Source organism: Lissotriton vulgaris, chromosome 9, assembly GCF_964263255.1.
Source record: "Lissotriton vulgaris chromosome 9, aLisVul1.2, whole genome shotgun sequence".
NCBI lineage: Eukaryota > Metazoa > Chordata > Amphibia > Caudata > Salamandridae > Lissotriton > Lissotriton vulgaris.
In genome coordinates this window covers 1,217,558,803-1,217,585,074 of record NC_141697.1, presented here as the reverse complement: position 1 = coordinate 1,217,585,074, position 26,272 = coordinate 1,217,558,803, and the positions used below count along the sequence as shown (strand labels likewise).

Below are 26,272 nucleotides of genomic sequence, written 5' to 3'. Positions count from 1 at the left end.
CTCAAGCCTTGTTCCCAGCGTTGATGGAATTGTCGTGGGATTGTCCGATACAGTTGCCCTCATTCCCTTCCATCCTCAAAGATACCCAGGGGACCCTCATCCTCTGTTGCTTCAAGGGCACTTGCAACTCATGGCATGGAGGATTTCAGGGGACGCTGGAAAGACAAACAACTTTCATCAGATGCTGCAAACCTCATCCAACAGGCTTGGGCATCAGGTACGGTCAAGGGGTATCACTTGGCTTGGAGACAATGGCATCGTTGGTGTCTGGAGAGACACATGGATCACATGGGGGGAACAGTTACTCACATTTGGAATTTTTTAGTGGAGTTATCCCATGGTGTTCTGGCCTATCGAACGATTAACTCCTTTCGTTCGGCGATCTCTGCAGGGCATTGTGATATTGCTGGTAAACCAGCAGGGGAGCATCCCTGGGTTTGTAAGTTGATGCAAGGCATCCGAATGTCTAGACCGCCAGAGCCTAGATATTAGGGACTGTGGGACGTTAATCAAGTGCTTAGACTTCTTCTGAGTTGGGAGGATTACCAATATCTGTCCCGCAAGGAATTGTAGGCTAAACTGGCCATCCTCCTATGCCTCATATCATGTAAACGAGTTTCAGATATAAGAGCTCTGGACATCACAGCACAAATTTTCATCCCGGAAGGGGTCACCTTTACCATATCACGAAGAAGGAAGACTAATACCAGGTTGGTATCTTATCCTTCCTTTCAGGAACACCCTACGTTGTGTGTGGTGAGATGCATTAAGACATATGCAGAGATGACGAGATGACTTTGGAGCTTCGTTCTCCTGGAGAGATGCTGTTACTTATCGCCATGCAGAAACCTATTAAGGTGGTTTCCTCCCCTTCCATTGCCAGGTCGGTACGCTGGATCATGTCCGAGACAGGTGTGGACGTGAGTAAATTTGGTGCACATTCCAAGAGAGGTGCAATGGCGTCAAAGGCCATTCAGGCAGGTGGTAGGCTGGAAGATATTATGAATGCGGCTGATTGGTCGTCTGATTCTACCTTTAAGAGGTTTTACTTCAAACCTATTTTGGAAGCGACGGCTCTGGCCCTAAGTAAGCTTTGAACATGGATAATCCCCGCCTCCGTCCTGACATAAAATGTAAAATTTCCTAGCTAATGAGAAGGAAAGTTTCAATTCTATTAAGGACTAGGAGGCGGGGATTATCCCTCCCTGAGATCCATTTCAATCTCTTCCCGCTCTGGAGTTCTTTCGATATCAGTAAGTAATGGCTTCTACGTTCACGTTGTTGATTCAATGTTGATGTTATTGAACTTTGGTTCTGTTGCTATCAATAAATTATTGTTTCCACATTATTATTGTTGAGGAGATGTCAATGTTATTGAATTTGGTACTGTCAAGAGGTTGCTTTTCAGCGTTTTTTCATGAACATTGTGAAGATATTAGTGTACTGAGGAATGGCATAACGGAATTGTATTTGTGTTGCAGGGAATGACCAAAAATTCGAATGAAGCCGTAATCCCAGTTTAACATCATCCAGTGAAGAAGAGTAAGCGGAAGGGGCGTTACACGATTATATATTATGGACTATTAGTTGATTGGACTATGGTTTTTCATGGAGACTACTCCCCTATGTTCATGGGATATGTAGTCTGTAATGTTACTGGTCTTTTGTTTTATGTTCTTTCAACCTGCTGTGAAAATAAAGATATGCATAATCCCCTCCTCCTAGTTCTTAATAGATTTGAAACTTTCCTTCTCGTTAGCTAGGAAATTTGACATTTGCTTGAAGTTAATAAAGTTTTTCTAAACAACAAAAAAAGTCAATTTTGAAGGCAAACGTGAGTGAAAGCAGAGTTAGTGTTAATTGCGGTGCAACCTCCAATACTGAGTTCACTACATCAATTTAGTACATGAAGATAAATAAATAAATGTTACTTCTTTGGAATAATTCCAATCATTTGCATTGGTTTGTATTTAGACGTATTTATTTGCACATCAAGTGAACAGCCAACAAGGGTTTTGCACCCCTACAGGGCCATCTGGCCTGGGGCTTCTTCAAGGCAGTAATTTGATTAAATAATTCCCGGCTCGTAATATCCAGTGGAGTTAAGTTTCGATCTATTATTAGCGGCGTAATGCCAGGTCTGTCTCTCTCTGGGTCTCTCTGGGTCTCGTCGAGACCCAGAGAGAGACAGACCTGGCATTACGCCGCTAATAATAGATCGAAACTTAACTCCACTGGATATTACGAGCCGGGAATTATTTCATCAAATTAATGCCCTGAAGAAGCCCCAGGCCAGATGGTCCTGTAGGGGTGAAACAAGTGTTGGCTGTTCACTTGATGTGCAAATAAATACGTCTAAATACAAACCAACGCGAATGATTGGAATTATTCCAAAGAAGTAACATTTATTTATTTATCTTAATGCCCTGGCAAAACTCGGTTACTCTCTAATCAAACAAGGGGGTGAGGGGTGTCCCCCTGCTGAGGGCGGAAGTACAGAAAGATTTGAAGCTCATTGAATTGGCCAATAAGGGTTTGTGACCTCATTACCCCTTCAACCGTGCATCAATTTAGTACAGTTACAGAGAATGTGCTGTTTGGCTAAACACTTACAAAGTCCCAAAGGCAAGACCTATTGGCTATTCTAATACTGAGACTTGTGGCAACCCTAGCATCAGCTCAGATAAGTGCTCCAGGACCTCTAGGCATGTTTACCCAGACGCATGGCTCCCCATAAGGACACGTTTCCTAAGGTTTACTTTCTAGTTGTTTCTAAAGACTCTGTGACCCACGCCGAGCCGTAGGAAGGTGCCATCTTGGGGACAGGCGGAGGGTCACGAATGATTCCAGTATAAATAAAGTCGTAGTTGGGAGAGAGAAGTTCGCCTGGTTTAAAAATGTCCTCCACACAGGACATTGGCTCTACAGGCCCTACGTCCTGACAGCGCGCAGAACCGTGAGCGGATGGTGATGCGCGCGCAGTAGTGGGTGAGAGGTCGCGCGCCGCCCCTCTGTGCCTGCGGCGGCGGCGCCGCGCGTACGGGGGCGCGGCCTCATGAGTTGACAGCGGGCGGTGAAGGTCCGCTCGGCGCAGCGCGAGGACAGAAAGGCGGTTGGACCGACGGCCGAGGAGGACAGCGCCTCGCGCACACGCAGCCAGCGCCCCCACACCGCCCCCCCCCCCCAGGCAGCGCGAGACCATGGCCAAGCAGCCGCAGCCCATCAGCCCGGTGAAGAACTTCTTCGCCGGGGGCTTCGGGGGCGTGTGCCTGGTGTTCGTGGGGCACCCGCTGGACACCATCAAGGTGAGGCTCCGGGGGGGGGGGTGAGGCTCCGGGGCGTGCTGTGGTGGGAGCCGTGGCTTCGAGGCGCTTGGATACAGGTGGGAGCTGCGCTGACGGTACCTGAGAGGCGTGCCGGTACCAGGGGCACTTATTATTTATTTATTCATTCATTCTTGTATATCGCGGGCCAAAGGGCCAGAGCGCTTTGAAGTAGATCTGTCCTTACGTGGGTAGTTACAGGGGGTCCAAAATCATCCAAAGGTCGTTACATAAGGTCAAGAATTACAAAAGGGTTAATCATTTCAGGAAACTAGTGTCCAGAAGTGAAAAGGTACGGTGTTGGGCAGAGAGTTGTGGAGTAGTTGCCATGAGTGAGATGAAAGTAAGGTGCCCGGCACACCCGAGGTAGGGTGCCGGATCATGCCACCCTCGGAGGGGGTGTTGAGTACTGAGGCTCTGCCTCGGTGGCAGGTAGAGCACTGAGGCTCTGCCGTGGTGGCAGGTGGAAACCACAGTTGATGGACAGAATGCAGAACAATGTCATACATTCACCCCAGTACAGAGATCTGGGCCTAAATCCATCGTATTTTTGCACTCCACACCACCCCAGTTCAGACCTGGCCATATGCAAATCAGTCTGACACTGTGCCTCATGGGAACAGTCCAGCCCGAACTGCCAAGCGTCCAGGAGCTCGTTCATTCCGAATTATTCTGTGATTTATTTAAAATTATCGATAGTTGTACTTGAGCAAAGGTGATACAATTTTAGCACTCACAGTTGTAATTTCAACTGGTATATGTTTTAAGAAGTTAAAGTACGCAGACCAATGGGGCATCAGACGAAGTACAGCTATAGTTTTTAATTGAATTATCGAACTGTATTACTCTCCAGGACAGTGACTGCGATTTTAGAACTAGTGGAGTGCAATACTGGCAATTAGTATTATGTGTTTGAGGTGAAAAAGAGATGTTTCTGTGCAGAGCTAGCATCTAATTGGGAGAGGTCAAGGAAGTCCCACGACCGGAGCGGGACAAGGTCCCAGGACGGGACAATGGTCCCAGAAGTGGTCTCATATGGAAGTGGACTAACGCTCCAGTGCCACAGTAAATCTGGATGGAGACTCCTGTGGTTTAAGTGGACATATGTTTTTTTTTTAAAAAAGAGAGAGACGACAAAGGAGATTCCAGGACCCTCAGAACCAAGGAATGGGTGGGGACAGAAAAATGTCCCTGGCCTGGAAGGGAACAAAGTAAATTCCAGGACCCGCTGAACCAAGAGATAGGTGGGGACAGAAAAATGCCCCTGGACTGGTAGGGAACAAAGGAAATTCCAGGACCCGCTGTAACAAAAGAGATGGGTGGGGACAGAAAAATGCCCCTGGACTGGAAGGGAACAAAGTAAATTCCAGGACTCGTTAAACCAAGAGATGGGTGGGGACAGAAGAATGTCTCTGGACAAGAAGGGGACAAAAGTTCCAGATTTAGGACCGGGAGAGGACAAAGGACGTTCCAGTACCGGAGGAGGAGTACCGGGAGTGGACAGATAACGTCCCAGGACCGGTGGAGGACAAAACTCCCACAACCTGTACCGTGAGCGGATGAAGAGAGTCCCAAGTCTGGCAGGGTTCACAACCATGGTTCGTGAAGGACTAGAGCTTGAGAAATGAAAGTTAAGAGATTTCGGAAGCCTTAAAACAATCTGAGGCTCTTAACCCGAAGGAAAGACCCAGAACCTGTACACCTGGTTCAGAACGAACTATTGGGCTGAAAGAAGTCTAGTTCCAAATTTTCTTCGGGAGTATTCTTCCAGAACTGTTCTACCTTCAAAATAGCGAATATCTGCGATGGACAATTATTATTGGAGAAAGTGAACTCTCTATTTCTGTTTTTGGTGGCCACAATGATGGAGCGTAGAGAGTGGACTGGCTCTTCATTTTTGTCAATTGAAGGGGAGAAGGTGGTCATAGTGATCTTAATCTTATTTCACTTCTTGACCCTGATTCTTTTCTCTCTGTTCTGGAAGTTCATGAGGTCTTCGACCTCCTTAGTGTTATACGTTTTCTTCTTTGTGTTTTCCATGCTTTATCATCTTATGTGTTTGTGGTTTTCATATGTGTTTTGTTTGTAAGGGGGGGAAGATGTGTTGTAAATTCATACTTAGCTTTATATGGCTTCTTGGTGTCTTTAGTCCTTTCTTTGTGTTTCTATCTTCTTACCTAGCTGTGTTCTATCTGGTGTGTGGTGATTCTAGCCCTGGCAGTTGGTCTGGTCAGCTGTGAGGATTTGTGCTCTGCTGTCTTATCTTATTCTTTGTAACTTAATAAATCCAACTTAACTGCTGGAAGACGTGTCCTGCTGCCTACTTAATTTATGTACAACTTCGTCGCCAAAATGTTGGGTACTGAGGCTCTGCCGCGCCGGCAGGTAGGGTACTGAGGCTCTGCCGCGCCGGCAGGTAGAGTACTGAGGCTCTGCCGCGCCGGCAGGTAGAGTACGGAGGCTCTGCCGCGCCGGCAGGTAGAGTACGGAGGCTCTGCCGCGCCGGCAGGTAGAGTACGGAGGCTCTGCCGCGCCGGCAGGTAGAGTACGGAGGCTCTGCCGTGCCGGCAGGTAGAGTACGGAGGCTCTGCCGCGCCGGCAGGTAGAGCGCAGAGGCTCTGCCGCGCCGGCAGGTAGAGCGCCGAGGCTCTGCCGCGCCGGCAGGTAGAGCGCCGAGGCTCTGCCGCGCCGGCAGGTAGAGCGCCGAGGCTCTGCCGCGCCGGCAGGTAGAGCGCCGAGGCTCTGCCGCGCCGGCAGGTAGAGCGCCGAGGCTCTGCCATGGTTGGAGCTCAAGGTAGAGGAGAGAATGAGCTTGTCAAATGAGCCAAGGTAGAAAGCGAGTACTTCATTTATTTATGCAGCTTTATGTAGCACAAATGTACCCCAAGTGCATTGCCACACATCACCACAACAGCACCCATTTTCTGTGGTAACAGTACAGTGAACATGGAAAGATCATAAAAGATTAAGCCAAAAACAAAATAAGTACACATCGGGTGGGATTATTAACCCGTTAAGCGCTGCGAACGTTCAGCGGACGTCGCGTGCACTACCTCGCCAGTGCTGCGCACGTCCGCTGAACGTTCCGATTCCGTTAGCGCAATGGAACGTCCGCACTGGGGCGGAATTTGCGGCGCGCTTAACGGGTTAAAGATGTAAAATATGCGTTTCCAAATACTAGTGGTGGAACACAGTATTTAAAGCAGAGTTAGTTAACTTTTTTACTCTGAGCTCCCCCTAATCAAAATGTTTAGAAGTTGGGCCCCCCTCCAAAACTAAATGGCAAGGATTTGGGGTGTTGGAAGGAGAAGAATGATCGCAGGGGGCGGGATCATGAGATCATTCCAGGGGTGCTTTTTTGTAGCTCGTAATCCACACTAAATGTGGGACTTATAAAAAAGCAACAGCATCAAACAAGAACAGAATTGACCATAACAGTACTCTCCGTAATTGGAGAATTTTTTTATAGCACCTGCGCACTTGTTAGTTGGCCTCTTAGCACCCTGGCTCGGCTTGTCTTTGGCAGTTGGGTCGTTCATGGAGTAGGTTCCTCTGTGTGGGGATGTCCATTGACAAGTCTTGGCCTTATGTGTAGGCATTTCCTGGCAGATATGCTTGTAGGTGCTCTTCTGATATGCCATCCATCATCGTGGCATAGGTATGTATCGGGAGTGTTTTATGTGTGGTGCGGGCCTTCTCTCTGTCCCTAAACCCAAGCCGGAGGTGGAGTTGATCGCTAGGGGTCTCGCTGTACTTAACTGTTGCATTACCTTGTGTGTGGTGCGGGTCTTCTTCCCTGTGTCCCCAAACCGGAGGTGGCGTTGATCGCTAGGGGTCTTGTTGTATAACCTGTTCTGCTACCTTGTGTGTGGTGTGGGTCTTTTTCCCTGTGTCCCCAAAGTGGAGGTGGCGTTTATCGTTAGGGGGTCTCGTTGTACTACCTGTTGCATTACCTTGTGTGTGATGCGGAACTTCTCTCTGTCTCCAAGCTGGAGGTGGGGTTGATCGCTAGGGATCTCGTTGTACTACCTGTTGCATTTGGTAGTTGCATTTACTACGTTTCTGTACGTGGTTCTGCTGGTGGACGCTGATCTTGCCCTTTGTTTCACATTGGCCTAGAGCCAGCATATTCGAGGAGCGGCCTGATCTGTTTTTAGATATGGGATTAACTCCGTTCCCTAGTTGGATCAGGGTATATAACCCTGTCAGAAGCTCTTAGCCAGGTTCTACCTCGTCCTGTCTCCCCCGTCTTTCTTTAGACCTGTTATGTCTCCGTGTTTCCAGGCTCTTGCTTTCCCTTCCTTCTCTGCTGTTGCAATCTTAGTTACACAAACATGTCTCACTGAGACCTATTGCACAAAAACCATCTAACGAGCTGTGGTAGTTTGTCGGAAACCGAGTGTTCCAACCTATAGTACAGCAATGACTAGCCACCCTCCCCTCACCTGTGCTGCCAGGGATTAAACCCCAAAGTCACCAGCTCGCAGTGCTGCCAGCACCCTTACAGTAGGGGAAAATACTGAGCCATCTACTTTCTTCTCTAGTTCTGTTAGCCATCGAGTCCACGTTTATCTAATTTCATTTCGTTTTTTGTATGCAGTGATTACAAGTGTAAAAGAAACTATGCAGTGTGTCAAATAAGTCACTGCTTCCCTTAAAACTTTTTCTTATGTGTAATTTATATTCTGTAAAACAGTTCAATAATCGTCTGCTATACAAACTGCGTCTGCTACCTACTAACAAAAAAACGAACACATTTTATTGAAAGTTTCGCAAGGCGCTAATATTGTCTTTACAATGCTGGATGGAGCCTTGTCTTATGACCGTATTGTAAACCTCTTTATATACTTAAGAAGCCAGCAACGCTGCTGGAAAGTGGCTTCTAAGCACGTTGACCGATGTACATTAAAAAAAGAAACTTGGTGGGAAGGATGGCAATTGGGGTGGGACGACGGGGATGTTGAGCTTTCCACTTGCTAAAAAATCATTCTTTGAGATTGAGATAAACCAATTTCTCTTTTTTTTTTTTTTGGCAGCCAAAAACATCTGACGTATCTCACCACGAAACACGTGGAAGGAATTATGAGGGCTGCGTGGCTTAAATGGGGCAACCTTGAACCCTAAATGTGTCTGTTGCTACTAGAGAGGCGCATGCTTTGAATTTGACACGGAGGGACTGGGTGGGTATTTAGCCTCATTGATTCAGTCAAACAGTAGACTTCTCAGGGGAGGCCAATGATCGAATGGGTATTTCCACTTTACTCTTTTTCTCCATCCCAGATTGCAGAGGAGATAGATCAACTTGCATTTCCCCAGTACTGGATTTTTATCCACGCGTCGGCCTGTCCCATTACTTATGTCTGCCCCATCCTATATATGTGTATGCGTGTGCCGCTGTGTAAAAGGGCGGTTTAGAGACATGTCTACTGGTCTGGGTTCATGGGGCTTATATTTATGATTGTATGCGTCCTTTGTCCTGTTTCCAATAGTGCCTTTGTATGCTGGACTATGTTCATGTATGTTGTGGGTCTGTATACGCATACACTAGCCAAAGCTTTTGACTTTGCCAATGTTTATTCATGGACAGGAGGCCAGATTGCGCCACCCCAGGTCTGTTGGGCCTGTTGTAATTTGGCTACCAACCCTAATGGGAGGTCGGTGTGCTGGAGGAGGGGGCAATCAATTCATCGCCATAATGACAAGCGCACATGGGGGCGAGGGTGTACTGACGGCCGGGGTGGTCTGTGTCCGGCAGAAGGGGAGGTGATGGCTCTCTGCACTGACACGTGTTCATCCCGCCAGCACGAGCTGCCTTGAAATTCCTGTTCATGTTTCACGTCTTCCTGCTCGGTACCTGGACGCCTCACCTCACTCCAGCCCCAGGCCAGTGTGACTTCGTTTCATATCGGTTTCGTAATAGCAGGTTTGCTACTCCTCTTTCTTCCCCCATGACTGCCTTCTGTGGCCTTTGTACAGACTGAACTCCGACCTGCTTGCCTACCTGCAGTGGGTCCGGAGGGAGGGAGCTCTGTTGTCGAGTGCAAGTCTATGTAGCGCCTAGCTCCATCCTTGTGATGTGTCCAAGCTCCCCCCATATTCTAAAATGACGGACAGAGGTTTGCAACCTCTTCAGGAGGGAGTAGTAGGGTTGATTGAGTCCACACGGTGCTGAGTTATGACTGAAAATACTCAAAAGGGCTTCGCCATCTATAGACCACAACAATCCTTTAAATAAAATTCTGCTCACCCACATCCTTACACAGGGCTTTAAGTGGGATGAAAAAACTGGGGGTTCTCATTGGGGCGTGGCCGCTGTAATTAAGGGCGTGGCTTAAAACACGTAAGCTAAAAGTCTGTGCTTAGCATAGTGTGCTGCCCCACTGGTATTTTGCTGCTTCTGTCCATTCATCCTGATATATAACACAACAGGTAACATTACACATACAACAAGCCAGGACTATTGGCTTTGTCAATGGTTGTAAGTTGCATAAGATAAATAAGCAACAACTATCACTTTGTTTATCATATTGAAAATGCAACTTGCTCTTGTGGGCGAGATTGTGCGTAAGGCTAGAACAGTCCAGCATCGAGCCTGATGTCCTGTGATTCAAAAAATGAATATGTTGATGTATAATGTAACAGGTTCTCATGTAAAGCGGTCCAAGTTTGCGCCATATAAAACTCAAAAACGAGTCTCTTTGTAGTTACATCAAAGGCGGTGATGGGTTGTACTCTTGCAGAGTCAATTTTTTTTCTCCCGTCACCCAGAGGGTAAAAATGGCGAGCCTGATAGGGACCTGTCTCGACACCTGCTTTTAATAACTGCCAGTGCTGAGCCCCGGCAGAACCCAGCCCACTTTAAACCCAATCCTTACATAAACCGTCAGGGGACTGGCAGAATGGGCTATTACTTTGAGCCAGCAGCCCCCACCTTGCAGTGCTAGATCACATGTGGAAAGATGAGGCATAGTTTGTAAACCCATGGGCAGTATTCTATGGAAGATACTTGGGAGCTTTCTTTGGGCGGTTGTGCACACATTGTGTAAATTCCTCACACCCTTTTACCCTTAAGCATACTTACGAAATATGCAGCAATTACACAGGCAGGGGGGTTTCCCTCATCTACATGGAACCACCGGTAAGTGCCCGAACTGGCTCACTTGTTTTTTGTTGCTCTAGCTGCAGACCACTTTATGTATTAGCATGCAAGGTTCTTGTCAGCGCAACAGACTATGCACAGGGAGGATGTGAGTCAGTTCTTTCAGTTCCTTGCTTTAGATGGTCTCTGAGAACCTACCAAGCAGCGTTGTGCTCTCTGACTAGTTTTAGCCAGCCTGCCACCACTAGACAGGTTTCTGACCTCATGGGGTGAGAGCCTGCGCTCTCAAGAGGCCAGGAACAAAGGTTGCTCTGGGCGGAAATGCTTCACACTTCCTCCAGGCCATGATCGCCTTCCAGAGCGGGAAACTTCAAAGGCGATGCCACCTTTGAAATGCAGCCCAGCAGAGGATGCTACCCCCCCCCCTTTCCTGCTCCACATTTGGCAGGAGGACAGGTGGGTAAAAGTTGTTTAATTAGGAGGTGGGTCCCCATTCAGCTAGCACCACCCCTAAGGTGGGGCAGGTGATGTGGAGCCCACTTTCCATTTCCATCCATCTTGGTTTGTGAGGGAATTAGCCAATTAGGGTCAGGGCAGTGCCCCTTCCCCTAGGAAGTGATCAATTAGAGGGTGCAGACACCTTAAAGGTATGTAGCCCATTGACTACTACCTGTAACCCCCTTTAACGCCCCTAAGTTTAGTATTTGGGTGGCATCCCTGGACCCTGAACTCTGATTCGACAGACACAGAGAAGAAAAGGACAAAGAAGAGCTGCTAACCCAAACCCTGCTGCAGAAAATTGGCGCCAAACCCTACCTACTGCCTTAAGGACTGAACAGTTGTGGTGTACTGTCTCATCCTGCAACTTTGAGGCCTCCAAGAACCCCGGAGGTCCTCCAGCCCTCTACAAATCGCAAAAGAACGCCCTTGGAGTAGAGGTACTACTCCCCTGCAGTCCGCAGGCACTGAACCCGCAAAGTCCAGCTTGTTGACCTGTTGCAAGTCCAACGCGGGACTTGAACCAAAAGTGGTACATCTGCTCCGAAGGATCAGATCCGTCTCCCCACCAAGTTTGGATACACCAGGATCTACCGGAACGTGCAGCACCAATACCGGGGTACATGACCCCTTACAGCATACAGCGAGACGAAGAGTTCAGTGACTGCAACTGCTCAGGAGGCAAGCACCTGTTGAGGGATGTCGAGACCCCTGAGACCCACTTCATGAGTGGCTCAGCTGTCCTGGAATTGCTTCTCTAAGCTGCCTGCTCCTGACCGTGTGGACATCTTGACTTGTCCTGCCCGGCTAACCTATCTGCTCTGCCCTGGGCCCGACCGACCTTGGTAACAGCGATCCAGCTGTGCTCCTGTTGTCTTGATGCCCTTGTGACCTGCTTCCTCGAGTGGGCCCCCTCTGACTTATCTTTAAGTCCCTTTGTGCTGTGTGTTTATAAGTAACAACAAAACAGAACAAATGCCAGTACTGAGTACTATTATCCGTTGCTGTGCAGGGCACTATTGTCGTCCATGCTCGTCCTGACAGCTGTGTGTGTTCCACCAACGTAGCCAGTTTACAGGGGGGCAGATAACTGCTAAGGCCTCAGGGTGTGTGGGATTGGGGGGAACTAGCGAGGACCACAGGATTAGTGTGGTTCCTGCTATTCCCCAACCAACAACCTTGTTGGCCGCTAGTCGCCCAGCCTCTCTGATGGATGTGGGTAGGACTCACGAAAGAGAGCTGGAAGTGAGGGGACAAATCTTGAGCTGGAATACTGCTGAGGATTTGACTGTCCGAGGTGGCAGTTTCAATCTAGTCCATTCCCAAATTGGGGTGGGGGAGCTAAAAGAACCGATTGGAACCCCCCCAATTAATAACCCAGGTGGATGTTGGTTGCCCAGCCTCCCTGCTGGATGTTGTTGGGACTCACTAAGGTGAGCCAGAGGAGGCGGGCCGCATCCTGAGTGGAGATAACACTGTGGATTGTCCTAACTTGGAACAGTATGAAACCGGGGTGTGGAAGCCAAGGAAATCTATTAGAATTCTCTCGTGGAATGTGGCTGGGATCAAAAATAAATTGCTGTGTCCAGAGTGGGGCACATTTGTGGGAAAGAATGGTGTCTGCCTATTTCAAGAGACTTGGGCACTGGGGTATATCCAGAGGATTGGGTTTTCAATCTTCAACACACCGGCAATCTCAAGGGGTAGGGGAAGACCCTCGGGGGGGTCTTAGCACCTGGGTAGGTATCCACCTGGGTGCACAGGCAGTGTTGATTCCCACCGATTCGCTAGATGTGCAGTGTGTCTTTCTCACACTTCCAGATAGCAGTCAAACGGCCCTAATAAACATTTACTCACGGCCAACTCCAGGTGGAAAGGAGTCTGGAGTTATCAACCAACTTAGGCAGTTTATTCTAACCCTTGAGCGTGCTATTATTTTAATAGTTGGTGGTGATTTTAATTGCCAGTTCGAGCCACTTACTAATTTAGTAGAAGATGGCTTTGACGATGTGGACCAGTACTGGCATATTCCAGAACCCCAGATCCCGGCAGTTGGAGCCTGGACCCCGCTGGTGCTTCAAATTAACTCTCTCACTCTTTCGTACTCTCTCAGAGCCTGCAATGGAAGGACAAACTCAGACAGACCTGGCCGAATGACATTTAATAGAGCAGGCCATAATTCTATTCTCGATTACATCATGGTGGAATCTAGAACTTGGGGGCTGGTTGTAGATTTCCAGATTCATCCTAGGAAAGACAGCGACCATAAAGAACCCCCTGGTCATGACACTGAAACCTGGGAGCCTGGGTCTGTCCAATCCAGATTCTGCCCCTAATGTGACAGATCCCCCGCTTATATTAACTAACAATAGGCGGAGAGTCAAATGGCCACAAATACTAGGATCCCCTGACAAGCTTGCCGATTTATACCAAAGGGCCTTGCCGTATTTAAGCGATATGGGCAAGCTGGAGACCAATGCCCCAGACTCGGGGCCTAGGGACGAGTCCTTGATTATACACCAAGGCCTCCTCCAGAATCTAACAGAGGTATTCTACCCGATGGGAAGTGCTAAGATAAAGAGTCGTGGCTCATCGTTGGTACAATGCTAATTGCAGGAAAGCCAAAATGGATTTGTATCCAAGCGGTAAAATCACTGGATAAAACAAGGATCAAACCGTGTCGGCAGCTGTATAAGCGGGCCTTACAGAGGGAAAGGAAAGAATGGGAGGCAGACAATTGCGAAGACCTCAGAACTGCCCTAAAGACAAAGGACTCGAAAACCTTTTGGGCAATTGTTAGCTGTGGGAGTAGGGAGGCTAATTTGGCCACCGAACCTAATATAGCTGCGTCTGCTTGGGAGGCACACTTTGAGGCTTGCTTTGCCTCTCTGGCTGACGAAGGCCCTCTAGTCCCTCTCCCAAGCCTCCTCCATGAGTATCGACTGGAGGGGGCCTGGGAGATTACTCACCTGTAGGTGGAGGGTGCTATTTCGAAACTAGTGCCTAATAAGGCACCTGGTTTGGATAAGCTACAGGGGGACTTATTCCGGTCCCAACCAAAAATTTGGGCCCCCTATATATGTGTTCTTTTCAATGCGATAACAAATGGCATGAATCCTCCGGACACTTGGCGCGGCGCTGAAATAGTCCCTATTTATAAAAAAGGCTGCCCCTTAAACCGACTAATTACAGGCCTATCAGCCTGATAGACGTGACCCAAAAATTGTTGGGTCGGATTATTCTAGACAGAATCCAGAGTTGGATGGATGAAAAAGAAATTGTCTCCTTTCCAGGCTGGTTTCAGGTCGGGTACTTCAACTGTTGACCAGTTATTTAGACTCCAGGTTTTATTCCTGAAAACGGGAACTGTAGAGGGTGGCAGCCTCTACATGATCTTTGTTGACTTGCGGTCAGTATTTCACCTGGTCCCCAGGAATAAATTGTGTAGGGTACTACTTGAACTTGGCATACCACGTTATCTCCTGAACGTTTTAATGAGGCTACACAGTGCCACCTATGCCTTAAAGGGGGTAGTGAGTGTGCTTACAACAGTTCTTCGTATCATCAGGCTGAATCCTTACTCATATAGATTGAGTCAAAAGTCCATTTTTTTTATGTAGAAAGGAGATCTTTATTGATTCAAATAAAAACATGAACAGCCGACACGTGTTTCGCCCCCTTTGGCGATTCGCGCCAGGGCTTTTTCAAGGCTATTTACATATAAGTCTGCTCATTGCAGTTCTTTCTCATTATTATGCTAGTTGCCAACAATCATTCGATTTTTCAAAGTATAAATTTGTAAGGGGAAGTCCCGTAGTCGGGAGCCTGCAGGTCGTTCCTTCCGCTTTCGCGTATGCGCAGGTTAGGTGTGGGAAGAGTGGTGGTTTGTCAGCTCGTTTCCCGGTGAACCAAGGGGTTCGCCAGGGATGCGATTTGGCCCCAACTCTTTTCTGCCTGTACATTAATGGACTAGTTAACCATCTTCTTGGAGCTAAAGACATAGATGTCCCGAGGTTAGTTACAGGACGGGTGCCTGCTTTGATGTTCGCGGACGACACTTTGCTGCTGTCCAAGACATAAACGGACATACAACGTACCTTGGACGGCTTCGCAGACTTCTGTGTGTCAAGGGGTGTGGAGATAAACATTGACAAAACTAAGTTTATGGTTTTTAACCCCCCGCGGCAGACACGCCCAAATCCCTTGCTAGGTGGATCCCCTTTGGAGCGAGTTAAGATCTTCGAATACCTGGGTATTACATTGAGTGAACACCTAGATTGGGATTCGCAGTTGGCGAAAGCTGCACTTAGGTTAACAAAAGTAACTGGGGGATCCAGAAACTACACAGAGTCTGGGTTCAAGCCAGCGGCTCCAATCATCGAAATTTATAAGGTTCAGGCCAGATCGGCAGCATTATATGGGGCCGAAATTTTGGGCCACAAAAAACCCCATAGCCTAGCCAAAGTAGAACATGCATTCTTGAGAAATTTATTGGGCCTTCCTGTAAGTACCCCCCTTGTACCTCTTCACATGAACCTTGGATTAATCCCTATTGAGGAGGTTATGTCATTACGCCCCTTAATGTACTGGAAGAGACTATGGTCCGTGCCTGAACTAGAGTGTTATAAAACTGAATTCAGGGATATCTGGGATGCACTGAAAAGCAAGAACATCGAGTGGCTGACACATATAAAGGCTTTTAGTTCACGGATAGGTTTACCGGACGTTTAGGATGCTCCTGATGTAGCTTGCCTGGGGTTAACTAAAGTTGACCTGCGCTCCCACTACAGGAACTACAATTTAGCATCCCTACATGCAAGTTCTACGGGGGGAAGATTGACTACCGAGTTCTTCCAAGTCAAAACAGATTATAAAAAGGAAGAATCCTTAGACTTGATATACCTCGCAGCAGCCAGAAAATTATATATGCAATTCAGAATGGGTACTATGCCACTTAGAGTGTTTACCAGTAAATGGGATGGTGACAAGAGTATGGACTGCCCAGTTTGTGATTCCCACCTGGAAAATGAAACCCATGTTTGTTGTTCTGTCCAGCATTTCAGGTTGCACGAAAGCACTGGGCAATTTCAATTTGTAGGAACTTAGGATTTCGTCAGTGTGCCCAGGCACTCCGAGTTCTTAAAATATGATTCTCATCCTTCTGTTGTTTTGGCTGTTTCGCGTTTCTTGATCAGTATGTGGCATAGACGCAGGAAACTGACCAATATGGTTATTGATCAATAGGTGCTATTGTATTTTAGTATGATTCTTTTGTTCGATAATATCAATGTTTAGTCTTTCTTAGGGCTTTACAGAATTGTATTTTTACTCTGTAAATTTGTATATTTTAAACACAGTATGTATTTATTATTTTAATTTCCCAATGTATGCATTTTATCTGCACTTTTATGGCCCATTGTGGCCGAAATAAAGTTATCGAGTACTATTAACTAAATCATTTAATATTCAGACCCATGAAACTAAACCAACAGGTCTACACTGTTTAAAGTGCCATTATTTATTTTATTTGGCAGCAAGCTTTTTAATTGCTTACAGCGCACCAGTGGATGACCTAATTAACAACTAGGTTTGTTTGACAAAAAACAACAAAAAAGGTCGACGCGTTTTGAACCCATTAGGTTACAGGGTTCTTATCAGGACCACAGAATCTAAAATAAAGAGAAAAACGCAAACTCTTATTTAGTTGGAAAGCATCTATATCTAATGGGTCAAGAAACACCAACCATGGTGCATACTGCATACTGTCTACCGTAGTCATGCGGCAGACCCAATTTGCTAACTCAGGAATGAAGCAATAAGGGAGTGTCTAAAAAAGATTGACAACAAGGCAGTCCTACAAAAATTGTTCCTACGAAAATGTGTCCATTGAAACATTAAGTGAAAAGAATCGCACCGTAGCATCACCTGAATATTGTGACTTTGGAGCTTTCGAAAACCGTCCAGCCGCCTAACTCGAGTTATTTTTTTATGTTTTTTTCTGTAGATACAAATTTTGTATGTGTATAGTGTTTTTGATAAGCAATTAAAAAGCTTGCTGACAAATAAAATGAATAATGGCACTTTAAACAGTGTGGACCTGTTGGTTTAGTTTCATGGGTCTGAATATTAAATGATTTAGTTAATAGTACTGCCATTTGTTCTGTTTGTTATATTGACTCCGCCTTACTGAGTAGAGTCAAGGCCCTTTGGTGTTCTTTGTGTGTTTAGAAGTGGCCCCCCTTCTTTGTAGTGCACCAGCTACCTTAGCAGCCTGCTTCCAGCCGAATCTGGGGTGCTTCAGAGAATCCCCTAATGAAACATTGGGCCTGGCCTTGCTACCTTCCTGAATCCCGAAGGTGATACTTGAAATCAAACTGTGATTTTTTTTTTTTTTTATATGCATTTTTCAATTTTCTCCCATTGACTTCAATGGTGCGTAATTGAGCACAAAAGCAATTCAAACTAAAAAATTGCTAACTTAAAAGTACTTACTGTAGAACAATGTTCTTGGTCTGAAAAACTGCATAGGAATCAGTGTTGTTTTTATAAATTGGTCTTGGATTTATTCTTGTGTGTGTATCTTTTACTGGCTCTGTGAGCACAACAAATGCTTAGCGCTACCCTCTGATAAGCCTAAAGGCTTGCCCACACTACCACAAATGGAGCGTTTGTATTATCTATTTTTGCCTTTGTATACCAAACTGGGTCTCACTGGACTCTCTACACAGTGTACTTCGTTATAGTACACTATTTAGAGAGCCAGCATCTTATACTGACCTAGGAATGCATTCCGCCTGTTACTTACCGTTGACTTTGTGGTTTGTAACTCATATTTTATGGTTCTCTATTTGCTGGCTTTATTTATTTTAGCTGTCCAGCTTGAGTTTTTCCCCTCCCGTTGGCCAAATCATGTTTACTGTATTCTTCCACCAGCTTGCTTTTTGTAAAAAAGCCTTTAAATCTTGATCTTATCTTGTCACGTTAGTTGTGCATTCAAAGACAGAGGTCAACCTGTCTTCTGAGGGAGCTTGGTGTTTACTTTCTATCTTTGACTTCAAAGTGAGAGAATTTGTGACAATCCTGCAGAGTGCCCATGTAAGAGGAGAGGATAGGATTTTTCTTTCCCGCACACAACAAAAAAATGAACTGTGCTGACGTTTCAGAATATATCAGAATTGGTAGAAATGAAGCACCTTTTATTTTTTTTATGTAATTCTGAAGTGTGGTGGAAACAAATATTTGAATATAATGAAAACACATCAATACAGCAGGTGATGACATTTCCACAGTGCAGTAAAACCATATTTCGGTGCAATAAAACTGTATTTCGGTGCAAATGTAATGGTCATTTCAACTGAAAATGTGTTTTCGTTAACAGCAGTGCGCTACTACACCATGCATACTTCACACCACGCCACTCCACTCTGCCATGTCACGTCACTGTACGACATGCCACTCCACTCTGCACCACTCAATCCACAACACTGCATGCCCCTCCACTCAACCCCACTTTACTTTGCTCCAATCCAGTCTACCCCAACCCGCTCTACCCCACTCCACAGTCTTCCCCACGCCAATCTGCCCATTCCGATCCTATCTATCCCAATCCACTTCACTATGATTCAATCTACCCTATTCCACTCTACCCCGCCCAACTCAATCTAACTTAGTTAACCCCACCCCAGTCTACCTCACTGTACCCCAATCTACTGCACTCCCCTCAAATCTACCCCACTCTGCTCCTATCTACCAAGTCCACTCCAATCCAGTGTACCCCCAATCAAACCCACTCCCCTACTACTATCCAATCTACCCCACTTAAATACAATCTAACCCACTCCACCCCAATCTACCTCACTCCACAACAATCTTTCCCACTCCAATCTAACCCAATCAACCCCACAGTGCGGGAATAGAGGCAATGTGAAGGGTGGACCTAGTGTGCCTCTGTTATCATCAGATGTATTCAGTGAATATAGTTAGGTACATTGGCAGTGTAACCAGCACAAATAATATAATACAGAAAATCAGTAGTATGCTCTAGGCATAGTGTGTCAAAAGAAACTATACACTGTGCAGTTTAAAAAGAAGTCAAACGGTGTCATTTAAAATAACTCGCATGTACCCAGCATGAGAAAACATTGTGTGTTCACAGAAAGAGCTTGTAAATTGTGCACGTGTTGTACAAGTTTTTTTAAAGTTAAAATAAACCAATAATGCTACTTGTGCCAAGTACGCTAAACGCTCTAAGCAAAAACATAAATGAATATGAGCCAATGGAAAATACCACAGCAAAAATATCTTAAAATAAAAAAAATGCAGGACAGCCCATCAAGGATCCGAGCAAGAAGAGCTCCTCTAAAAAACTCAAGCCTTTTTATAATGATCGAACAGTACATGTTATACAAAAAAATATTGTGACATTTAAAATACGGAACGTTAATTAACAACAGATTTAGAAAACTAAACTGCTATTATCAAATGAAACACATGCTCTTGCTTTCTGTCCGAAGACATGTATTTGTTAAATACGGTTAAACTATGCATTTCTACGCAAAGATTCATGATTAATGTAATCTTTTCACCAGAAGGCCGGAAACCGACTTTAAAATACATTGCATTAATTTATGTGTTTGCGCATCATTTCTTCCTGCTCGTAACTTGGAGAAGGAAACGTCATATAATAGACAATGAAGACGTAAAATACTGCTACCTGACTGCGGAGTCCCAGCCTTTTAAAAGTTACATCTTGTGGGCTAAAAAAAAGACAAATATGAGGAAGATCATAAATAAAAAAATGAATTCACTTTATTTTTCTGTTTAACAGAGAGAGAAACCTGTGCCTATTTTTTTGACGTGCACATTATTTAAAGGCCTACTGCCAGCACCACAAAAATGTAAAGTACTTGTTTTTACTTGATCAGCTTCCACAGTAACACTGCGTGAAGATGAAAAGGAACCTCAATTAACCCTATACAATATGGGCATATTATTGACCAAACTTGATTCATATTTTGTGAGTTGCCTTCATTGTTGTAGCGTTGACTTCTCTCTCTGTGCCAAGTCCCAGTGTACTCCTCGCCCCCATGGATTCATGTCTGGACCTCCTCCCTAACCCTCTCATTCAGCTTTGTATCACTTAAGACTGCAGTGCTTTGCATTGAGTTCATTCGACACTTGTTTCATTCCCAAAGGATAGTGGATTATCAAAGGCTTTACGACCACATAGCATCACTGGGTTTCAGCAATTTAGTTTTCCTCGTACTCAAGAAAGAAGCTTGAGAGACCAAAATAAATCGTCAAAAAATTAGTAATTTGAGACCGCGCCAGTCTTCGGTTTTGTGAAAGTTGTCAGTACCGGTAGTTGAGTGTCAGATTTAAAGTGACACTGCTTTTACACTGAGAGCAGTCTTTGCTTTTGCTCCTCGTTCCGTAACAATAAATGTGTGACTTTCATACCCACAGCTTCTTGTGTGCTACACATTTCCTAATCCAGCACTAAAGTATGAAATACCTGAAAATACAGCTACGGTCCTTTCTGTGCAGTGTTCGGTACTTTGTTTAGGTAGCAGCTTTCCTCATGAGTCTGTGATGCAGCATTGCAGTAGTGTCTAGTCAGCCTTCTGCCTGAGTCTGCGATGGTCTTTAATGCAGCCTTGCAGTAGTGTTCAGGCAGACCCTGCTCCCCTGCGATGTTTCTCCCCTTTTCTCAATTGTTTTGCTACCCACTTCTGTCTTCAACCAAAAATAGCACTGCACAGCCGAAATGTAAAAGACAATACACACAAGGAAACCTCCTACTTTCCAATGAGCAGAACGCATTCGTGCAACATCAGGCGGCAAACTTCAAAAATATCTTCAGTAACACAAATTATATGTTAGGATTGCTAACTTCTGTGTTTTTTCATTGTTTTTTCTAGGTCCGATTGCAAACCCAACCAAAGCCACTGCCGGGGCAACTGGCGCAATACTCTGGCACCTTCGACTGCTTCAAGAAGACACTAGTGAAAGAGGTATTCGAATATATTTTTTAAACATGTTTTTATTGGATTCAATACAATACAAGGCACAGGATGACAGTGCATTCAACCCTGGAGGATGTATCGGAAAAGGCACCCCCGAACCCCCCACCAGCTTCGAGGGGAGCTGTTTAATCCCACTCTCACCTTGGGCGGCAATTACATAGAATAGAAGTGTCATATTGGGTTTATCTTGCCCTGGCCAGGGAAGGACCTTTGTGACCTCACAACATTCTGTACCCGCTCGTCTACCCCATATTATTTCAGAGGGACATTTACCAGTTCCACTGTGTATGGTAGTGCGGTAAGCCCATAACATCTCCTTCACCGCCTTCTGTACTTGGACCCCATTCGTGCAAGCAAGTTGCATGGTACCTTTGACCATCTTGTTTATTCTCTCACACAAACCATTGCTTTGTGGATTGTATAACGAGGTGCAGGAATGCCTTACACCCAATCTAGCAAATAAATTCTCCATCTCAACAGAAGTTAACTGTGTTCCATTGTCAGTAAGGATCACAGTAGGAATTCCATCCCTTCGAAACACCTCACTCAAAACCTTGATGGTTGCCTCATTGGTATTACATCTCATAAACACCACTTCCACCCATCTAGACTTTGCATCCACTAAGACTGCAGCATACCTCTCATGTTCCGGCAAACAGTTGAAAGGTCCAATAAAGTACATGCACATTTTTCCCCAAACATTTCCTGCCTCTCCGACATGTTGATTTTCATGGACTCTTATCAACGCCTACCCACAACCTATTTTCAGACTCCTTACAGCTTTGACCAGAACAATAGCCGTCTCCACATTAAAAATAACTCAATAGTTATGAAGATTGTCCAATAGCAAGAATAAACATGTACTGTAAACATTGAACAGTGAACAAATTACAGTACGAAAATAAATGCAGAATAGAGCAGTGACAGCAGACATCTGTACCAATACTTCTTCAATAAGAACAGTCGGTGCACTGGCTGCAGCCAACAGATAGCCTAGTGTCGCTTAGTGAGCACCATACCCAGTAGGGCAACCTATGTCCCAGCTTGCCCCGCGCTTGGGGTTCAGGAGCACCACAAGCAGGCAGTGGCCGACTGAAGCTTCCACTGGCACACATGGGATCTCATGCAAAACCCCAGAATCCTTGCAGTTTACCACATTCCCATGTCACATATGGAGAAAGGATGCCGGAACCGGTCCACATCTAAGCAAAGCAGCAGACCGGGAGCTGTTGATTGTATGTATACACTGCAGGGTCAGATAAGTGCGTGCAAGTAATAAAACTGGGTACGCTTGAACCGCGTGTTACTTGTAAAAGATTTATAAACTTGTGAGTTGCATTTCTGTATTCATTCTGCAGTGCTTCAAATGCTTTAGGTAGATTCTGGCCCTCATATGTCGGCTCTTCGCCCCTAAACACAAAACCACATCTGGCCCTTCGATCCTTATTACTAGAACTTTTTAACGTTGGCCTATCCTTTTCTGTATGAGGTTACGTTCAAGTTTTATTTAGTTTTAAAAACCTGAAATGCCACATTCGTATGTGCTTGATCTTGTTCCTTAACTCTCTTGCCGTCACAGGTTTCATGGTACTTTACAAAACAGGAGAACTCCATCTCCCCCACCACGCCATCTCAATCCAGTCCCTGCCTCCCCAGTTCCAGAGTGTCACTGGGTGATCCTTGACCTCATGTAGAGTTCAATACCTTCTGTCGAGGACTTTGTCAAACTCACTTTTAAGGTGATGATGGAGATTTGAACTCTGAGGGAGGTCCCCCTTGTCTGTTTACTTCATCCCGCTGTGTAGCTAGATCATTTCTGATACTCTGCATGAAACTTCCTGGGTCTTCAGCAGCTAAATGAGCACCATTTCTGCCTTATAGGCAGTCATGCAGCTGCTTTGTCTTTATGGTGCTGGAGCACTGTATGGAAAAAACAAGCATTTGCAATGCAATCTGTCTCATTTGTGAAAGGAAGACCTACTGGTGTTGTAAATGACAATGTGTTTTTTTTGTTTTTGTTTTTTTGTTTCAAGTGGAGTGATCATATTTGCATAGCGTTTGCCATTTGTATGACCTTGCGACGCTGGAGAACCAGAAATGTGAAAAAGGATACGGGGGAGGGGGAGTGAAAAAGAAATTACACCAATGGAAATAGCCATTAAAAAATAGGGAAGAAGTTGCTGTAAAGAGTTGGGGATAATGCGTGGCAGGAGAGAGTGGGATACCGAAGCACAGCAGACATAAAACAGGCCCACAAACAGCCAAAAAGGAGCATACACAATAAACTGCCAGACCAGCCCATGGAGCACTGCCTTATTGCCCTATATGATTTAGAAAAGGGGGTGGTGATGAACAGAGTGTCTGAGTTAAACAGACCACTCTTACCCAGTCCAAAGATCAGGGCTTGATCCATCACCGTTATTTATCTCACTGCCCCATCCCAGCTCAGAACCTGGCTATATGCAAATCAGTCTGTCCCTGGCCCAGTGCATCATGGGAACAGGGCAGGCTAAACTACCAAGCCAATTCTTCACCAGAAAGGAGACAAGCTACCGGGGACCGGTTTCTGGCATTTCAGCCTTCTTCGGCCCAGCTTGCTTGAATCCTGATGGAGCAGTGAGAAAGGGACTCATGTCTGAGTATACCCTGCCACACCTATAGTGGCCAAAAACGATTTAGAAAAGGGGGTGGTGATGAACAGAGTGTCTGAGTTAAACAGACCACTCTTACCCAGTCCAAAGATCAGGGCTTGATCCATCACCGTTATTTATCTCACTGCCCCATCCCAGCTCAGAACCTGGCTATATGCAAATCAGTCTGTCCCTGGCCCAGTGCATCATGGGAACAGGGCAGGCTAAACTACCAAGCCAATTCTTCACCAGAAAGGAGACAAGCTACCGGGGACCGGTTTCTGGCATTTCAGCCTTCTTCGGCCCAGCTTGCTTGAATCCTGATGGAGCAGTGAGAAAGGGACTCATGTCTGAGTATACCCTGCCACACCTATAGTGGCCAAAAACGATTTAGAAAAGGGGGTGGTGATGAACAGAGTGTCTGAGTTAAACAGACCACTCTTACCCAGTCCAAAGATCAGGGCTTGATCCATCACCGTTATTTAGCTCACTGCCCCATCCCAGCTCAGAACCTGGCTATATGCAAATCAGTCTGTCCCTGGCCCAGTGCATCATGGGAACAGGGCAGGCTAAACTACCAAGCCAATTCTTCACCAGAAAGGAGACAAGCTACCGGGGACCGGTTTCTGGCATTTCAGCCTTCTTCGGCCCAGCTTGCTTGAATCCTGATGGAGCAGTGAGAAAGGGACTCATGTCTGAGTATACCCTGCCACACCTATAGTGGCCAAAAACGATTTAGAAAAGGGGGTGGTGATGAACAGAGTGTCTGAGTTAAACAGACCACTCTTACCCAGTCCAAAGATCAGGGCTTGATCCATCACCGTTATTTATCTCACTGCCCCATCCCAGCTCAGAACCTGGCTATATGCAAATTGCCCTATATGCCTGTCCGACCCAGTACACGACTGACAGTACAGCCAACTTGGAGCAGCTCCGACTTTTGCCTACAGTGTTGCTTACGTTTCTGGGGCTCGGGACAATGAATATTATGTCTGGCACAGCAGGTACCAAAACGATATTAGGCAAAACCTTTTTAGGCATAGGTAGCATGTTTGGCATTGAATGATACAAGATATTCCATTTGTTATGTGCCACTGGTTGGATTTGCACTCTGGGTCAGCATTCTAATTTTACAGAGGAAAACCGCAGGGAACTTTACATTCTGTTTGCCACCCGCACATTTGTGTTGCTACAATAGCTGAAAGTGGCGCAGGGGGCTCCACCTGAAAGACGAAGGCATCAAACACAGCATAGGGATGAACAGTCAGGAGGCAGCACAGGGGAGGGGCCACTGAGAGCGCCACCACTCGGATAGGGACGATCTTGGACCAATATCCTTGCTGGCTAGGAAACGTGGGTTGCTTCGTGCGTTGGATGAGTTAACACGGTGAGTGCTAGTTTCGCCTATAAAACTTTATTGATTTTATTGATTTTTGAATTTCTTTTAAGGCAGTAGTTGACATGGAACTAATGCAGTTGTCTTACACGTAAGGCCGAATGTTCTTTTGTTGGCCTGCAGTGTGTTTCAGCAGCTGGTCCGTTTCTCCTGTCATTTTTTCTCGCACTGTCAAGCTCTGACTGTTTTTAGAAATCAAAGAGCCCTGCTTGCCCTCGTTGGGTAGACCACCTTGTTAACATTCCTCCTACTGAGTTTTTGGATCAGCATATTTACTAGTGCTCTCAAACTTATTCATTTCTTTCCAAAAAAAGCTGCTAATGAAAATTGAGACTTCTCGACATAAGGTTTTCGACCATCCTGCATTCCAGCAAGTTTACTGCAACCCTAAAATCTAAAACCTATTTAGATTTTGCCGTACGGATTTTATCAGTTTTTTTAATGGATTGTTCAATTCACTCTAAGGTCATCAAAATGCATCCGTGGCAAAAACACATTTGTGGTTAGAACGATGTTTCAAAGTGCTCATGCGTTGCTAACAGTTCAAATATTGAATGCTTTGTCTTTGTGTGTGAAATAAAACACAAGAACGAGAAGTGACTTTTTCAAATTAATGAGGCGATCTGTTTTTGCGTCAAATGATTTTATAATCACTACTATACAAATGGTAACATTGGCAAGAGACCTCTCAGTAAAACACACCAAGCTTGGCTGTGGATTCCAAAGTGACTTGCAAAGCTGTGACCCTTGGCAAAAGCGGATGCAGCCAGCAAAGCCAGTCAACAGAGGAGGAACGAATTAGCAGTTAGTTGTTTGTAAGGCCTGGTAAAGTTTTCTTGAAGATTGCAGCTTTGTCTGGTTAGCCCTCACGTGTGAGGCCTTCCCCATAGTGACTCCTGGCCCGATGTTCTTACTGGCTGGGAGTAAGCGGAGGAAGAAAGTTGAACCATGGAGACCTGAGTCAAAATGAACACAGGGAGCTTCGCCTGTCCTTGTCGCATGAATTTGTGATCCCTGGACGGGCGTCTATTGTAAATAACCACTGACATTAGAACACTTACTTTTTCCATTCACTAGAAACGTCTTGAATATGGCAATGCATATTTAGTTTTTTTTTTCCCTCCTAATTTTCACTGGTTCCGTGATTGTGACAACATAGCCTGCCCATTTTGAGTCCACCTCTCTTTGCAATTCTCGTGATTCGAAACAGTCCCGTATGCATGACGTTTTCTCCAATGTAACATCTTTAAAAATAAAAAAAAAGTGAAATAGGTCAAAGTAGGCAGCTATTTACGGGTTAG

At 45.7% G+C, this 26,272-nt stretch overlaps 1 protein-coding gene across 1 annotated transcript in view; it reads left to right on the top strand.

Annotated features, from left to right (window-relative positions):
* The first annotated feature begins 2,882 nt into the window (after nucleotides 1-2,882).
* The window catches only part of SLC25A20 (solute carrier family 25 member 20), a 91,109-nt gene continuing 67,719 nt past the window's right edge, over nucleotides 2,883-26,272 (top strand). The window contains exons 1-2 of the mRNA XM_086939315.1: nucleotides 2,883-3,305; nucleotides 20,841-20,933. Of these exons, the coding sequence (XP_086795441.1) occupies nucleotides 3,201-3,305; nucleotides 20,841-20,933 (198 nt within the window). The 5' untranslated portion in view covers nucleotides 2,883-3,200. The remainder of the gene's footprint in view (nucleotides 3,306-20,840; nucleotides 20,934-26,272) is intronic.